At 38.2% G+C, this 18,220-nt stretch overlaps 4 protein-coding genes across 5 annotated transcripts; 2 read left to right on the forward strand and 2 right to left on the reverse strand.

Annotated features, from left to right (window-relative positions):
• Positions 1–380: 380 nt before the first annotated feature.
• LOC132794552 (retinal-specific phospholipid-transporting ATPase ABCA4) lies at positions 381–6,589 on the reverse strand. Its single transcript, XM_060805049.1, is given in 15 exon segments — positions 381–924; positions 977–1,041; positions 1,043–1,992; positions 2,055–2,931; positions 3,229–3,412; positions 3,483–3,634; positions 3,698–4,010; positions 4,076–4,376; positions 4,436–4,652; positions 4,713–4,891; positions 4,953–5,105; positions 5,165–5,635; positions 5,696–5,896; positions 5,959–6,079; positions 6,315–6,589. Coding segments are annotated over 14 exon segments (4,650 nt in total). The 5' UTR covers positions 6,071–6,079; positions 6,315–6,589; the 3' UTR covers positions 381–449.
• Positions 6,590–7,370: 781 nt separating this feature from the next.
• Positions 7,371–8,753, forward strand: LOC132794642 (protein FRA10AC1). The gene is made up of 2 exons (XM_060805056.1): positions 7,371–7,889; positions 8,003–8,753. The coding sequence occupies exons 1-2, from the start codon at positions 7,446–7,448 to the stop codon at positions 8,336–8,338; spliced, it is 780 nt and encodes a 259-aa protein (XP_060661039.1). The 5' UTR covers positions 7,371–7,445; the 3' UTR covers positions 8,339–8,753.
• On the reverse strand, positions 8,353–9,947 carry LOC132794600 (mitogen-activated protein kinase p38b). The gene has a single exon (XM_060805052.1). It carries the CDS (start codon positions 9,830–9,832, stop codon positions 8,744–8,746), a length of 1,089 nt encoding a protein of 362 aa, XP_060661035.1. The 5' UTR covers positions 9,833–9,947; the 3' UTR covers positions 8,353–8,743.
• A 184-nt stretch (positions 9,948–10,131) lies between these two features.
• Positions 10,132–17,550, forward strand: LOC132794616 (uncharacterized). 2 transcript variants are annotated; one of them, XM_060805053.1, is made up of 8 exons: positions 10,132–10,651; positions 12,568–12,619; positions 15,704–15,762; positions 15,832–15,988; positions 16,057–16,261; positions 16,321–16,453; positions 16,807–16,958; positions 17,031–17,550. In XM_060805053.1, the coding sequence occupies exons 1-8, from the start codon at positions 10,564–10,566 to the stop codon at positions 17,184–17,186; spliced, it is 1,002 nt and encodes a 333-aa protein (XP_060661036.1). In that variant the 5' UTR covers positions 10,132–10,563; the 3' UTR covers positions 17,187–17,550. The 2 variants fall into 2 exon arrangements, with proteins under 2 accessions (XP_060661036.1, XP_060661038.1); XM_060805055.1 differs by having other exon boundaries at positions 10,133–10,651; positions 17,249–17,550.
• Positions 17,551–18,220: the final 670 nt, after the last annotated feature.

The raw sequence follows: 18,220 nt of genomic DNA on the forward strand, positions 1-18,220 counted from the left end.
AAAACTAGAAATTTCTGTAAAACTTCTCTTCACACCGTCAACCAAATTGTATTGTATAAGAAATAATTCAAATATGTAATTAAAATATAAATTAAACATCTGAAGCCATTAGTAGATAATCTGGTAAACAAATTATTTTTAAAATATGTAAGCACTGAAGTCTTCATCTACTTTGAATGTATTTAATACTGTCATACAAAAATATGCTTTGATTACGAGTTCATACTTTTAAATGACTTCACATGAGACCAAAATAAGATTACCTGGAAGTTCTAAGCTTTATCGGTATCTATTGCCCTTGCTATGCTTAAATTAAACCTACATATGTACTATGTATGTATATTTCAGGGAACAATTATACGTAAAAGATAAATAACGCCTTTCTCGTACATGTTAAATATATTGTATGAAATATATGATTTAATATACATATGTATATGCAAAAAGACTCACAAATCCTTACAAATAATGTTAATTAGAATTAGACTACTTGCGGGCAGAATCAAACGTACTCCACTATCGACGCTGCCCGCTGGGATGATTTTTTGTTGTTTTTCGAATTTCAAAAATATGTCTTCCAGAGTGCACTCATTCACAGAGTAATACTCAACAAGTTCACTTAATCCGTCAGCCAGATAGTCTTTCGTTATTTTAAATACATTCGACCAAATTATTTGCTCATTGGTTTTCACAAAATATGTTAATGTTCCCGCGTGACTTTCACGTAAATCCAAGTTCTCGAAATTTTTCTTTAAAGTGTTGGTTATAGTCCTTACATTGTTCTCCGTTTCAGTATCAATTTTCATTTTCAATTTAATGGTAAAGCCACTTAACCTTTTTAGGGCGCAAATATTGTTGACACATTTGAATTTGCCATCAGCCATAATAGCCAAACGATTGCAGAGCTCCTCGCATTCATCCATACTGAAAGAGAAATTATTTTAACTGGACTTATCATCACAAGACATGCACTCACCTGTGCGATGTGAGCACCACAGTTCTATCCTTGTCCTGGAAATCTTTGATACATTGCCACAAAAAAGCGTCGGGATATGGGATCGACGCCCGTTGTTGGCTCATCCAAGAGAACTAATGATGGAGCACCGATCATGGCCATAGCTGCCAGAAGTTTACGCTTCGTGCCTCCCGAATAATTGCGCACCTGGACATACTGATACTTCTGCAGGTTCATTTTTTGCAACCAAAATTGCACATTAGAATCCACTCCAGACATATCATTCTTATTTGTACTCAGGCCACGCAACAATGCCATATAATGCAGACACTGCTGTGCAGTCATGAATTTGTTCAGTGCGTCGTACTGCGGACAGTAGCCAAATTGTTGACGATAAGTAACCTCATTCTGTTTTATATCAATGCCATCAATCTGTATCTGACCCTTGTCGATTACCGAATTTGCGGTAATCATTTGAAACGTGCTTGTTTTGCCCGCACCATTCACACCGAGCAGACCAAAGCATTCGCCTCGCCCAACAACAAATGCAAGACCATTGACAGCCGGTTTTCCAGCATAACTCTTACGCAGATCGTTGACAATCAGTGGATATTCTTGCACCGCCCTTTGTCCTTCAGCTAACAGCTGCTTTGCGCGCTTCTCCTCTCGCACGCAGTCATCAAGGCAATCCATTGCCAATTGGGGATCAATGCTAGTCACAGTGCCACTTTTCGGCGGTTTTGTACACGATTGACACTGGAAGAAATCCCATATCCGCTGGCAATGATACATATTCTCTAGAATAATCACAAAGAAAGACATGACGGCGGTGCATACAAAAAGCGCATATACAAAAAATATGCCGGTGGGTTCCATAATTCCCTTCGAGGAATGGCTCCTCCGTGATATGAAATTCTCATTTATGATTCGCAATTGATGATTCAAATTGAAGTCGGGAAGGAAACGTAAGAAACCAATTTCTGTGGCGTGCTGTTTCATTGCTTGTACATTTCCAGATGTGATCAGCGGTGCAATTTCTGAAAGCATTTATAAAATAATTAACTGCAGATACGGGCTTGGCAGACGTTCGAGTACTCACGAGAGATGATAAGCATAAGGAGTAGATATGTTGATATGGTTGATATGGATTTGAAGCTATTGCCTAAAGCATACAAAATGGGCAGATAGCTGCAGCCGTAGAAGAATATGCTAAGTACTATACTCTGTAGATCTTCGGTCTTGTAGAGCTCTGCGGGCATTATCAACTGCTGTATCAGAAACAATGCCACACAGAGTGTGCCATGCATGATAATGTCAAAGGCAAATGTGGAGAACCAAAAAGTATAACGCGACATTGCTTGCAACTGCCGGAAGCCATTAGCATTCTCTCGGAAGGGCAAGGAAATGTAGTAAAACATGCTGAAGAACATTGCAGCTGATACAACGACAGCGTAGTACTCCAGTCGCCCCGAACTGACGTCGGCAATAAAGCGCCTAATGGGCACGTATACCGTCTGTATATATATGTCTTTCTGTGAACTAGACACCTGCAGTATGCACGTGTTCACCATATTGATAAGCATGACGGTGCTGTGGTATCGATTTGTGGCGTACAATATTGTTAAGCTGGCTCTGTCCCCGGTATCTTCTATGGCAACTAACCCAATTGTATCTTCCAGAAATGCAGGTAAATTCTCCTGTTGCAACTGCAAGAGTTCATCATTAATGGCTTCTGACGATGATGCACCATCCAGATTGCTACGCAGCGTTAAAGTTTTCGCATTGAGACCACTCTGTTCTATAAACTGGCGTAGGTGCTGCTCCATTGCGTCGTGATGACCCGTCGGATTGTAGATGTAAACACTGCCCGCGCGCATCTGTTTCAGATTTAAAGGCAATACGTCATCATTGGTGACTATGGACATCGCGTGCATTTGTAGAATGACTCCACAGACGAGCAGCAATGGTAGGCTTAACTGCAAAAAAACGAAATTTAATATTTCAATAGTTAGACTGACCCTTTTTCGTAAAATTATTATTAGTATGTTAATTTTTAGTAAATTATGTTTTTAAATTACTCGACTGATAGTGGAATTTGTATGTTAAAAGGTTTACAAGTGGTTATTACATTTTTCAAAAAGCCGAATAAAAATATTGCCTGTTACATATAATATAGGGGGTGAATAATGAATCATGCGTAGATGCACATAGATGCACTTGTTATTTATCAACAAAAAGGGGTGCTTGTCACAAGTACAGTTGTGCATACTAACCATGCAACTAGCATATCGCCATTCGTTGAATAAAAAGGTAAATTTTTTGTAGAAAACCGCGGACCACAATTGTCTCCAATTGGGTTGATTGTGTACCAGGCGTTTATATGGCACGGTCAGCAGTGGTCCATCATTACGTATTCCAATATCTGGGGTATCCACTTGATCTGTTTCGCCAGCACAACTAAAATACATATGCATATTAAATAATCGAATCATTGTAATAAATAAGATTTGTGGCAATTGAAACCTACTTCAGAAATACAGTTTCCAATGTGGTATCCGTAATCGAGATTGTTTCGATGCCCAACATATCTCTATTCGATTCCAAACAGTGTAACATTTCATGGAATTTCGATTGATAATCATATGGCAGACATATGTTAACCGTAGGCTTTACAACGCTCTAATAAGTTGGAAAATTATTAAGAATTAACGACTTAATTTTGTTATTCATTAAATAAGTAACCTGCACACAAGCATTAGGTATGAAACGTGTGATTATTTCCAATGTTTCATTTTCCTGGTAGTGCGTTTCGTGGGCTTCTAGCTTCAAGCGATATCCGCTGCCCAGTTTGCGTTTCAATTGCAATGGCGTACCGTTTGCCTGTAGTTTTCCATTGGCCAGAATGCAGATGGTATCGCCCAGTACTTCTGCCTCTTCCATGTAATGTGTAGTCACCAATATAGCCTTCTCTTTGCGCAATGTGAGCAGAATATCCCACAGTTCGCGACGTGATTCAATGTCTAGACCAGAAGATGGTTCGTCTAGAATTACAATTCTGCAAATAGAAACAAAAATATTTTGGAATTTTCAATTGCAAATAGGAAAACAATATCAATTTACTTTGTATTGCCTGCAATCGCAATACCAAGCGATAGACGCCTTTTCATGCCGCCAGACAGATGTTCACCATATTTATCTGCCTTCTCGGTCAAATTAAGTTTTTCTAACTTTATTTTGGCCCACTCTCGGGCATCGGAACGCTTGGCACCGCGGAGCTGGGCAAAGAACTCGAGATGTTGCTGGCAAGTCATATAGCTCATAAAGACACTGTGTTGCGGACAAAAGCCAATTAGATGACGATACGAAGACACATCTCGTTCGCTGCAAACAACAATTTTACCCGAATCTTTTGGCACAAGTCCTGTAAACAGATTGAAGATTACGTTTAAGCAAATAAGGAAACATTTATTATCATCTTACCCATTATCATGTTCATCATGGTCGTCTTACCGGCACCATTATGCCCCAACAATACGGTGATCTCTTTGTTATTGATTGTCATATTTAAATGGTCTGCAATTTGAGTTTCGCGTTTGCTTGTCTGGAATCTTTTGCAGAGATCACTGATGATGATAGCTTGAGTGCCACGTGGTGATGTCGTATATTCATTCCGCTGCCTTTTTTTGTAAGTATCGGGCTATGAATAAAAAAAATATTAGCTTTCATTTGCGAATTTTTAAAAATGTGCGCCACTTACATTTAAAAAAAAGAACAATGGGCGTTTAAGGCCGCCAGGACCAGGAAAAACACAAACAAGGTAGTTGTAAAGCACTGCATAAAGAATTGTCTGGAATATCAGAACAATATACACAGAAGAAAGACGACTCGAATCGTCTTTAATAACATGAAACAGATCTGCGCCGGTGAAGTGGCGATCTGTAAGTTATAAAAGTAAATTATAGAAAGTTTTTAAAACTGCTTTGTAGTATCTACTTACGTTTGTTGCTGAAGGTTTGAAAGATATCAAGACCTTCCAGGAATGAGTTGGTACAGAACAGATAGAATGCCAGCTTAGTTAACCAGCTACGGGCAAAGCTAAACACATACGGAATGATGAGCAACATTAATCCACCAATTTTGGCGTAAAACACTGTAAAACCAATATATGAAATATATGCTTCAATTTTTTCGATCATTGACACAACTTACCAGAGTGAAAGCAAACGGATATTAGATATGCATACGACATGTTGGCAATAATATACAACAAATACAGAAAAAATATATAAGGAAAACTGACCAGGCCCAAGGCCGCATATTTCCACGACAATATCATAGTTGCCGCAAGGAATATAAAGTAGTAGATGAAGCGCATAAGGAAAAAGGTCAGGCCATTCAAAAAGCTCATGGGAGTGACAAGATTGAGAAATTCTTTGAGACCATTCTGTTTTTCCTCGACAAAGGGCACAACAAATGTACTGAGCAATAAAACACTAAACAATATGCTCATCAGTGTGCCGCAGTTGTTGAGACGATAGCTATCCGAATTGCTAACCTCCAGATTAGCCATTGCCCCCAGCCGCACATCATAATTTGAAGTCAGACCACGATTCTCCACGTACAGTTGATCAATTGCTAACTGCAGCGTAAGGAAACCAGATCGTATATATTCATCACTATCTGCAAGAACAAAGAGAGATATTATAGACAAAAAACAAAGGAAATTATAGAAATGAATACCTTTCTGGTGATTGATTTCATCGTCATTTACGAATCGTTTCTTTGGCGAAGTTCGCATTTGATTCGAACTCAAGCTGTATTTAAAGTCTCCTTCTGCCCTTGGGTCGGGAAATTCTTTGAAATCAATAGAGAAGCATCTAGCTCTACAATCCTCCTCCATGTCCGCTTGCATCTCTGAGCTGCTGTTGTATCCTTTAAAACCTGCAATGCATTTAAAAAATATAGAATTAATTTTTATAAATTAAATTTAATCTTTTACGTACTTGCTGCCTGTATTGAGAACCGTGCTCCCAATTCCTCAATAATCAATCTCTCATTTTCATTGTTGGGCGCATAATATATCCAGTCATAATTTCCTTGGGGAAAGTAGTCCATCAGGTCATGCTAAAAATAAAGTAAACAAAACAAAAATTTGTTACAAATTGTGCCGAATACAACACACTAATGCGATTAACAAAAGATTCGCATGTTAATGAGCTTGGAGCAGTTGTACTAATGTATGTATGTATATGTATGTATAAATCCAAACAAACATTAATAAGTACATATAGTATATAGTATGTATGTATGCTGATAAAGTATTTATAGATAATGCAATAGCTTAGTGCATTATACTTACGAAGTTTTTTTGTTTCGTAGTTTTCCATTCGCAATTGAACTGGACTGTCTGTCCAGTGCAAATATGCGAAAATTACAAGAATCCATCCCAATTGAACGATAAACAATGATATTTTATTATATGACAAATACAGCCAGTTCTTGCGCCAGAACACATAAAACAACGGACTGCAACTACAAGCCATTGTGTTTTAAATTGTTAATTAAGTACATCACTCATTTTTCAAATAACAAAAAGGCGTAACCTGCTGTAGATATTTTTATACACTGCAGATAATGAACGTATCAAAAGCTATCGAAAAGTTACTCTATATATCGAATAGTTACTATACGTTGTAAATGTCAAATGAGGGTGCAGCAACTAATAACACCCTCATTTGCCATTTTCAACGACTATAATAGAGGGTTATACTTGAAGAATTTAAAACCCCGCTTCAAATAATTATTAGTTGTAGTAAGTAGCGTTTTTTTTGAAAATAAGTTTAATTTCTATTTATTTCTCTGAATTGCATATTTATTCGATAAATATCGATTTCAAACTGCCGATTTTTCCGGCATATTTCACTGAACTGGTTCAAAACAAACCTTACTGTTAACAAATTATTACGTATTATTTATTTATTAGTAAATAAGTAGAAATATTTTTGTGTACTCTACTGCAAACGTTTTCATTATTATGTTTTCATTAATTTTCAAGAAGATGGTTAAAAAAAGAAACAGGGGTCCTGAACTGTTATTATGTGATGGAAAAAATTATATACATAAATCATATAGAAATAAGAAAAAATATTTGTGTTACTAGAAGAAAAAGTCTACCACTAATTAGACAATGAGAGCGAAAAGAAATAAAAATGCCGTTGTTGCATTGAAAATCCAAATTTGTTTTTGATAAGTGAAGCTTTGATCATTTACTATATTCATGTACATCACCATTATTAATGATGAATATGTATTTGGCTTAAATCCGTGTGTAACGTCATACATATGTATGTATGTTTGTCGCATGGAACTATTCGATTAATAATATCGATTTATTTAGCAAGCAATTTTGGTACATTCTGTTGTGAAATATAGTATATTCCTAAATTAAAATTGCGGTCACGCTCGCTCCAAAATAGAAAACAAACAAAAAATGAGCAATAAATCAACATTATTTCCTATAAACCTCGATAAACTGTCCGCCAAAGAACGTCACAACTATATTCTTAGTCATTTTGTGCTGCCCACAGCAGCTGAAACTGAATCACGTAAACACAAGCGAGATATTGACGTTATACGGGAGAACCATCGATTTCTCTGGAATGAAGAGGACGAAGACATTGACACATTAACCTGGGAGCAGCGACTGGCATTACGCTATTATCGTAAGCTCTTCAAAGAATACTGCATTGCGGACCTCACTCGCTACAAGGAGAATAAAATTGCCTTGCGTTGGCGCACCGAACAGGAAGTTGTCACAGGTTTGGGACAATTCCAATGCGGCAGTCGACATTGTGGAGAGCGCGAAGGTTTGCGCAGCTGGGAAGTTAACTTCAAATACCTTGAAAATGGGGCTCCTCAAAATGCATTAGTGAAGGTAATAAAACGAACATATATAATTATAATAATTAGGGAATGTAATGAAGTTGAGTACTTTTTGGGAGCCACTTTTTCTATTTTAAAAATTCAATTAATGTCCTACATATATAGGTACGTCTGTGTCCAATACATACGGAGCAACTAAACTATCGTACAAAGAAAAAAGAACACAAGCGCCAACGACGACGGGAGAGGGAAGAACGTAGATCCGAAAGAAAGCACAAAAAGCGAAAGTTAAATGAAGATGACGTGTCGAGCAAAGAACTGGAAGAGCAACAAACGCAACTCTCAGAAGATGCCTCAAATGATGATGAGCCAACTGTAGCCTCGAAAAACAGCCAAGAAGTTGCAGATGATCAAATCTGGAGTAAGCAACTGGATATGAGCAAAGAGCAGCCATCGCGAGAACAGGAATTCGAGCGTTATCTGGAAGATTTGCTAATGTAATTGAAAGAGTACGCTTTGGTTTTGGAAAGAAGAACTGTTGTAAACACAATAGCACTTTTATATATTTATTATTTGGAGCTTTTGCTCTTCTCTAAGCTATAGCTGAAGGATGGCACATCACTTCAGACCAATCCCGCATTGACCTTTCCTTGTCTTGTACATAATAAGTATAGATACATACAAACATTTACATTCATACAATACACAAAAGTTTAAAGTTAAATACCAACACCAAAAAAAAGTAGAGTTAAACTGGACATTGTAAGGCTGTGTGACGTTTGTGTTTTAGAAACAGTTACGAATACGATTGGACTCTCGCTAGTTAAAAACTAAATGTGTAGCATCATTTATTGACTTTTTTTAGTTCGTTGCTGTGTTGTGCTATAGTAATTCCTTCTCATCCTATTATTGTTGGGCCTGCGGCAAAAGTTCTGCAAAAGCCTTTGGGGGTTTGAAGCCACTCACTTCGGTGAAGACCAGCTCTTTCCACTTTTCCACTGGCAGCTCGTTCTCCTCGAAACTTTGATCGTACAACGTCGATGTGGCCTCATCGCTGGGATCATGCCATTTCTCCATATACGGATGAGCCAGTGCCTGCTCAGCCGTAATACGTTTCTCCGCATCCAATTCCAGCATTTTCTCCAGCAAATCAATGGCCAGTGGATTGGCACCACGGAACACATCACGGAAACTGCGGCGTGGCATCACTGGCAATGAACGAATGTAGGTGCGAGCGCTCTCTGAGGATATCTTGTTCATAAACTCATCGTTGGGTGTTCCCAGCACCTCCATGATCAGGTTCAGCTGATGTATGTGATCGGTGCCTGGAAAAAGAGTACGTCCAGTCAACAGCTCAGCCATAATACAGCCCACCGACCAAATGTCCACTGTCTGATTGTAGTGCATCCAGTTGAGCATGATTTCGGGTGCCCGATACCAACGCGTAGCCACATAACCCGTCATTTCACTCTCAGCTGGACGTGCCAGGCCAAAATCCAGGATGCGCAGCTCACAATCCTCGTTCACAGCCAGATTGGAAGGCTTCAGATCACGATGGATAACACCAGCGCTGTGTATATACTTGAGACCTCGCAGAATCTGATAGACCAAGAATTGCACATGCTCATCGGATAGTTTTTGCGTGCGTATAATGTTATTGAGATCGGCATCCATCAGATGCGTCACCATATAGACCTGCTGAAACTGTTCTAATGAATCAGCTGGCTGACCAGGGTGGAATACATCTAGCAGACCAATCACATTCTCGTGATCCATATGCTTCAGTAGGCGTAGCTCGCGATAGGTGCGTTTGGCGTGCACTGCAGATTGAAAGGGGCGGGCTAACTTCTTAATCGCCACCTTTGTGCTGGTGCCTCGCACTAGTGCTTTGCACACCTGACCATAAGCACCTTGTCCCACTGGCTGCAGGTTCTGGTATGTTTCGGGTATTTCCCATTCAGTGCGGTTTATGTCAAGTTTGTAGAACTTCGGCATTTTTCGTTGTTCTTGTTGCTGTGATTATCTTGGATCGCACTGAATTTTGGATTATATTTTTCTTTATTTCACGAAGGAATGCTTCTTCTTTTAGTGATGTAAAAAGCATCGATCAAAAATATTCTATTCATCGATGACCAACAATCGATTTTCGTATATATTCTATGCATCGACATTAGTAGATATTTGGAGGTAAACAGCTGATTGGCGCGAGCTTTCGATACAGTTTGTAAACTTTTCAGCGCCCACTGTATCAGCTGGAAGGAGAACAGCTTTTCAGTCAGTTTCAATCGGTCGTTTGTTAACGCTACAGCATAAGCGCGGTCTACGCTTCTTTGTGTCTTGGCGTTTTTTGCACGAGTTTTTTCCTTACGTATTTATTCATTGACAAAAACTCAAGCTGCGCTTCGTATGTGTGTGTGAGTGCGCGCGTTGGTGAGGCCGCCTTTGTGTGTGTATTTGCAGCTCAGGCTCTGTGTTGATTTGTGTGCAGAATACATTTTTTGCAAATATTCATATGTATATAAAGAATAAATGGAAAATAAGTGAATAAACCAAATACATATATACAATTTTTCCTAAATTCAAACTTGCCTAGCATCTTACGTTAAAGGTGCAAAAGTTTTCAATTTATATTTACATAAAACGTTACGTAGAAAGAAAAGTTGTGATCGATAACCGTCAAAGGAATAGAACGAACGAACTTCAAAAACCGTTGCTTAAAAAAGAAAATGGCCACGACCGCGGCTGCCGTGGCTGCGACCAGTGTTGTTGTATTAGATCGTGGCAATAATACGACATGCACAATCAACTTGCATGGTAAGTGATCATTGATCTGTGTGCGTGTATTTGTGTGTGTCAAAAAGATAATAATAATTACTCATAATTAAGTGAGAAACACAATAACATTTTGGCAGTAAATTCATATCTTCAGTTTGGGAGCTTTTTGAAAAGTTGTTGGCGTTATTTTTAGCGCATGATTAGCAATGTTTTTGTTTCTGCTTTTTTTGTTTTATTTTGCCAACTAAATTGGTTAAGCGTTTTATGGACTTTCGTTTTATAAGATAGAGCTTCACAGCGCCTCACAACTTGATTGAGCTTCGTTCGCTGACGTTCGACAATTTGCGCGCGACCTCTAGAGGTTATCATGAGTACTACGAAAGCCAAACAACCTTGTTAACCTTGTTAATATGCGTTTGTTTTGTGGCAGTATCATTGTTGTGTTCTGAAGTCAGTAAATAGTCCGGTTAAGTGGCCACGTAACCAGTCAGCAGCCAGTATCTTATCAGTGCTGTCCCAATGATCTCTTTTGGGATATGCGCAACTAGCCAAATCGCCTCTGAGAGATCGTCAGTCAAGTCTTTGCGGCTCCTACTCAACCAACTACGACACATTTCGATTAGGCGTTATATACTTGCATATGTATGTCTGATCGCCTGTATGTGTGTGTTTCGTATGTTTTATGTACAGAGCGCACTTTCAACAATTACGACTCGTTCGGTTCGTTCGCTGCCCACGTTGCGTTTGAGCAACAGTCAGAGACACATTTGCCACCACAAAAAAAAAACAACAACAACAACAAAAATAATACAACAAAAAGAGAAACCAGGCAAATTCAATCGCGACTCCGACAAGTTTTCGAGTGCGCTTTGCCTTAGTACAACGCAACTTTACCCACCTTTTTGATTTCCTCTATTTTTTCTGTCTTTCTTTGTTTTGTTTAATATTCAAAACTCAAAATTTTTGCTAGGCAAAAACTTTAAATTGTAAACCAGGCTTGGGCCAAAACAGGCCTCGTCTAACGCCCACAACAAACCAAGCTGTGTGTGTTGCACCCACCCAATAGTCAATGGCTACAGAGCTTTAACTGTACTGGAGCCGAAGCTGGAGATTGCGGTAAAGCTGGAATACTCAAACGTCTTGTGTGTTTCAGTCTCCCGTCAGTCAGCCAGTTTACTTACAGACAAGACTCTCTACACTTATATTTATGTGGGTTAGAGGCGAATACATACATACATACATATGTCTCTAATTTGAACCCATGTGTCTACTAAGTGCGTCATTGGTTCAAACTTTATAGCTGATTTGCATTTGAATAATTCACTTGCTTAATCTATCATATATAACAGAATTAACAGCTAACTAACAGCTAATTAGCTGAAAGCGTTATAAATATTTAAGCTGATATTAAAATAAAACACTAAAACAACTTTCTGCGATCTTTAGAACTTGAAATTTAATGACTCCAAGGTTAGTCGAACTTCTGCTTTAGGCATGCATCATCAAAAAACCAAACCTTGCATTCTAAAGTGAAATAGAGAGAATGAATGAATGAATTATGCGCTTAAAGCAAAACTCGAAAACTTAAAAAAAGCAAATACAAACCAAAAAAGAAAAAATTATAAAATAAAAACTACGAAAATTAAGAAAATGTGAAATGATATTTAATACATTAAAAAAAATATTCTTAATTAGTTTTTTCTTGAATAAAGTGAATATATTTTAATTCAAATATGATTCATACATGCAACCAATAACATTAATTTTTATTTTACGAAAATGCGGTATAATTAAATCAATGATATTGATAAAATATGCGAAAACCAAGGATAAAATTTCTTTATTTATATAAAAATACTTATTTTTAATAATAAAGTTAATTCAGCTAATTTTAAATATTAAGGTTAATAAAATGAATTTAATATAATAAATTAAATGAAATATCTTTTTAACAGGTGCGACAGTTGTGTCCTGGCGTGTGAATAATCAGGAACAGTTGTTTGTGAGGTAAGCGAATTAAGGCACTTTTAAATATAACGCATACGCCACAGTGGCGCGCGCTCTTTAAGCTCAAAGCGCAGCGTCCACAACAGTTTGAAGCAGTTGTTGAAGCTAAAGCTGCAGCGAAGCAACCAACTTACGCAAGTCCACGGTAACTAACGGCATGCAACCTAAAAAGTGTTTTGCTAAAACTTTTCAACGGACTCGCACAAATACGAGAGCTGGCCACAAAGGATGCTTTGCCAAGAGGTCAATAGGGGCGAGGAGTGGTGGGTAGGTGAGTGTAGGCAACTAGCCAGTCTTTGCCATTCTGTTTGGCGGCAAAATGTTTTTGTATGATGCGCCAACAAAAACACGACGGCACCAGCAACAACAACAACGTGAAACCAACGAACCGCACCAAGAGACCCAGCACAAAAAAAGCAACGAGAGAGCAAAGGAAAGAGCGAGAGAGTTTGGAGAGAGAGCTTGCTGCACATGCACTATCAAGCAGGCAGGCAGGCAGGCTGATAGGGAGCGTGAGAGTGAGAGGAGCGGTCGTACAATGGACCGCGGACTGGGCAACTTGTGTTTCTCCCATTGAGGGCCGTTGTTTTTCACTGTTTTGCTGCCTACGTCGTCCTCCTATGCAACAGCAACAACACGCACTCATACACACTAACAACAACAGCAACAACAACAAGCCAAACAATGTGCTGGTTTTTATGAATGGAGTTTTTGGCGCGGCATCTAGATCGATAAATCCCGACTACGACTACATGATGTTCCATGTACCGAATACGTTGTGCGAACAGTGGTGTAGATTTTATATGTGGCCGGCAAACAACAGTTGGGCCACAGTTGGTGCTGAACGTGTCTTGGCATTGACAATGCCTTTTTTTTGTTTAGTTTTTTCTTAAAGACAAATACTATTGTTCTATTTAATACCCTGTATCTAAGGAGTTAGCTTAAATTGAGGTTTGTAATATTTACAAATTTGTTTCGAATATTTTAAACATATTAGTTTGCGTGGTTTTTAAGAACATTCGACTACACATAATTTACTAAATACACAATTACTGGAATGTATAATGTAGAATATTCAACTATTGAAGGTATTTAAAAGGGTATTTGTTATAAATATTAAATGTTGTCCAAAACATGCTTGTGATAAATATCTTTAAAATGAAAACCTTAGAGAACATTGTAAAATTCTCATTGGGAATGCATCTTACAAATTTGTTATATTGTATTAATACAGAGTTCAGTTTAGAATAATATACATATATTTCTGATTTTGCAGAGTATTGTACAGTCTAGCAATTAAATTATGCCTTTTTATACCCGCTACCCATAGGGTAGAAGGGTATTATAACTTTGTGCCGGCAGGAAATGTATGTAACAGGCAGAAGGAGGCATCTCCGACCCTATAAAGTATATATATTCTTGATCAGCTTCAACAGCCGAGACGATCTAGCCATGTCCGTCTGTCCGTCTGTGTGTCTGTCCGTCTGTGTGTCCGTCCGTCTGTCCGTATGAACACCTAGATCTCAGAGACTATAAGAGATAGAGCTATAATTTTTTTTCGACAACATTTGTTATGTTTGCACGCAGATCAAGTTTGTTTCAAATTTTTGCCACGCCCCCTTCCGCCCCCGCAAATAAAAAAAATCGAATAACAAGCGTAATTTTAAAGCTAGAGTTACGAATTTTGGTATATATAATAATTATTATAGTAGTTATGATTCCTAAAAATTTGGTTGCGATCAGATAAAAATTGTCGAAGTTATTAAAGAAATACTTTTGTATGGGCAAAAACGCCTACTTGCTAGGGGTCTAATTTGCTTTGGCCGACAGTCTGGTATATTGTGCTGTCTATGGTATATTTTGAATGCGGTACTATATCGATATACCAAATATACCATTTGGTATATTTTTTTTTGGTTTTTAGTAGTATATTTGGTATATTTTGAGAAATATACCGCAAAATATATTGCTTTTATTCAAAATGGGTAGCGGGTATCTCACAGTCGAGTACACTCGACTGTAGCTTTCTTACTTGTTTCTTACTAATTTTCCTTGCTCTGCGACGAGTTTTTCTCAACTTTTCGTCTGTTTGTCCGAATGTTCGTTGCCTGCTTTTCCTTGTAGCTGTCGTTATTGTTGTCGTTGTTGTTGCTGCTGCGCCCAGTTGGCAATTGCCGTCTCATTGGCATTTGGAAACCCGGCAACAGCGACGAGGAACTTTGAAATGTTGCACAAAAACCGCCCGTGAGTTGAGTTTTGCGGCAAAAACCAGGAGCACTTTTTGTGTGTGCGGTGCGGCTTGTGGAGCCAAAGGAACTCCAACGTGTGCCAACAACTGTGACCAGACTTCAAGCTAGGCAGCAACCAAAACCGAAACAGCGACAGCAGCAGAAATTGAAATTGAATTTCAAACAGAAGCACCAACAGAAACAGAAACAGTTGCAGAAGTTAAAAACGGATTGCTAATGCTTAAAGAGCTGCCACAATAAATGCCACTTGGATGAATTCCACACAAACTGGACGGAGATGTCCAAAACGTCATGTGACCAAGTGATCCGATCCGATGTTGCATGTGCAACATCTTGGCCAAGCACTACAACCTGACAATATTAATGACACAATTGCCCAGCCCAGCCCAGACACACAAAAGGGAGATGGCCAGGTCAGAGCAGGAGCCACTTGATGGATGCGTCGGCAAATTAGCGCACACACAAGACATAAGTATAAAAAAACACACACACAATAAAAAACATCATGGAAAGAGGACAACCTAAAGACGAAACTGACGAATCATCGAGCAAAAAGTGGGCAATTGCCAGACACTTTTTTGTGCCTTGCACCGAGAACCGAGAGAAGTTCTTTCGTTCCTACAGAAATATCTGAATGTCTGCTTGAGTTTTTCTGGCCGGGCTTGCAAAATATTTAGTCAGCTCAAAAGCTTTGCCTGCCAGTTGTCAGTTTCTTAGAGAGAGGGTCTCCACAACCAACAATGTCCAAGACAACCCCCAATCCCTGACAAAGCCCAATCTGCGACAGACCCTTTCCTCTGTCCCAAATATTAATCGAGTATTTCGCTCTTTGCAGCAAACTTGCATCGTTTGATGGCAAGAAGGCGATACGTGGTGGCATACCCTTTGTCTTTCGTAAGTTTCTTATTGCTGCCTTTTCATACTCGAGTCTAAACAGTAGCTCATCTTTCCGCACACATTTAGCTCAATTTGGCGCTTGGTCATTTGGCCCCCAACATGGATTTGCGAGAATCACACGATGGCACTTGGATCGGGCCCCAGAGCGTCTTCACAATGGCGATGTCGAGGCGATATTTTCACTGATGGATAACGAGTTTACACGCTCCATATGGAACTATCAGTAGGACCACAAAAGTCCATAGTATTTCTAGTAATTATCTAATATTAAAACTGTTTAAATTCCAATAGATTCCGTATTACTTATCGCCTGATTCTGCGCGAGAAGGAGCTGCACTTTCATATTGGCGTCTACAATCCCAGCAAAGATCTAAGTTTTACCTTCAATATGCTACTGCACACCTATCTGAAGGTGCCCGATGTTCGTCGATGCCAGATAACAGGACTGCAGGGCTGTCACTTCATTGACAAAACCCGTGAGGGCGCCTTATATCAGGTAAAGTTGTGGAGTTGTAAATAGTATGCTTAGATTTGCAATAATTATTTTTTTATCAGGAGGGCCGCGAGGTGGTTACGGTCAACGAGTGGACAGACCGCATCTATCAGCACACACCACAGGAGCATGTGATTACCAATGTGGTCTCTGGGCGCAAGATGAGACTTCACAAATACAATTTTCCTGATACGGGTAAGTTATATAAGTTAGTAATTAATACTATTCATAGAGAATGAATTTTGAATTTAAATTTAATTTCGAAATCTTTTCTGAATTAAAAATTAAGGACTGTGATTTACACCAACATATATTAATAAAATTTATTCTCAAAATTTTTCTGAAAATGGGCACATAATTTCTGATGACTATGCTCCAAAATTAAAATATATTCAATTCTAAATTGGCTTTATATTAAATTATTATTAATCGGTTGCCTTATAAAGCGGTATTAAATATACATTTTTTATATCTGCTAAAAATTTCCTAAAATAATTAGTATTAATACTTAAATATCTCATCAAATTATACAAATATTCGTTATCCAGTAATTTGGAATCCCTGGATCGATCGCTCAAGGGAAATGAGCGACTTTGGTGATGATGAATTCCCAAACATGCTGTGCGTGGAAGCTGGCAATGTCAGTGCCCCGGTTATATTATTACCTGGCACTGCATTTGAGGCCAGCCAGATACTTCAGGTATTTATTACATAATTACTTTAAGTCTTGAAGTTTTAAGTGCAAATCAAATCAAATCAAACCAACAACCAGGTGGCAAAGTGCCCATACTATAAGCCAACAAAAGATCGTTTAGTGAATATTAATTATAATACCGTTGGCGAGTCGTATCACTCGACTTCTCATACGACTGGATCGTTTATTGATGTCGTTTCCGAAGTGCAACGCCGGCAAATGCCATTTGATTAAGAACTTCAATATCAAATCTGTCAAAATGCTGTGATTAAATTGTAAATTCTTTGAATGCATAGATTATCATCGAGGGAAATGTGAGTCGTAAAACAAAAAGGAATCGCTAGCGTTTAAGGAATCGGAACCCACTGAGGTAAACCGATTCAAGCACTTGAAACTGAAGTCCCCGACAGAAAGAGAGACATATGGAGATGGATATGAAGTCAGATCAGCAGCAATTTAAACAGATTTGTTTTGGATTTAGTTATTAATATGTAAATTTTAAGTAACAATCATTCCGACTAGCAATATTGATTGAGCCCAAAAGTTGTAAACCTATGTACCACTAGTAACTCTATGTTAAATAAATGCTCACATTGAATGGGTTCGTGTCGTGTCCACACAAAACAAAATACAAATGAAAACTTTAAAGATAATTCGCCCTCTCAATACGTACATATGTAAATGTGCATTCACTTACTTAAATACATGATTAGATATTATGTCTAGGCATCAGATTATATGGCAATGTGTATACGATTTGATCTATTTAGATATTTTACAAGTTAGTCTAAAGCGTTTCTGTGTAAAATACTACAAAATAAAACTCAAATAAATGAATTAACATTTACTTTGTCATAGTTTTAGTTAACTAATTGCAAATACAATGCCACACAAATACAATCTTTATGGGTTTCTAGATACCTCGTCTATCTTCGCGACGGATCCAAAATGGGGCAAATGTATCCATAATCATTAGCATACCGTAACTGACATTCGACATGATCTTCTGCTTATCGGATTCTTGGCGTTTCTGTGAGAATAATTATTTCTAAATAATATCAAGTCGATTAAACTGAATGCTGCTTACTTGATAATAGCTATTCCAAAATCCAGAGGAAACTACTTCAATAAATAATAATGCATATACAAAGGAAACCAGCACAAATATAATGCGCATTGTGATGTCTTGCAGTGCTGAGCTTGGGTGTGTCTAGATAAATTAAACAAAGCTGAGCTTAAAACCATCTGTTCAGCTATTAATTCCATAC

The sequence above is a fragment of the Drosophila nasuta genome, chromosome 2L, assembly GCF_023558535.2.
Source record: "Drosophila nasuta strain 15112-1781.00 chromosome 2L, ASM2355853v1, whole genome shotgun sequence".
Classification (NCBI taxonomy): domain Eukaryota; kingdom Metazoa; phylum Arthropoda; class Insecta; order Diptera; family Drosophilidae; genus Drosophila; species Drosophila nasuta.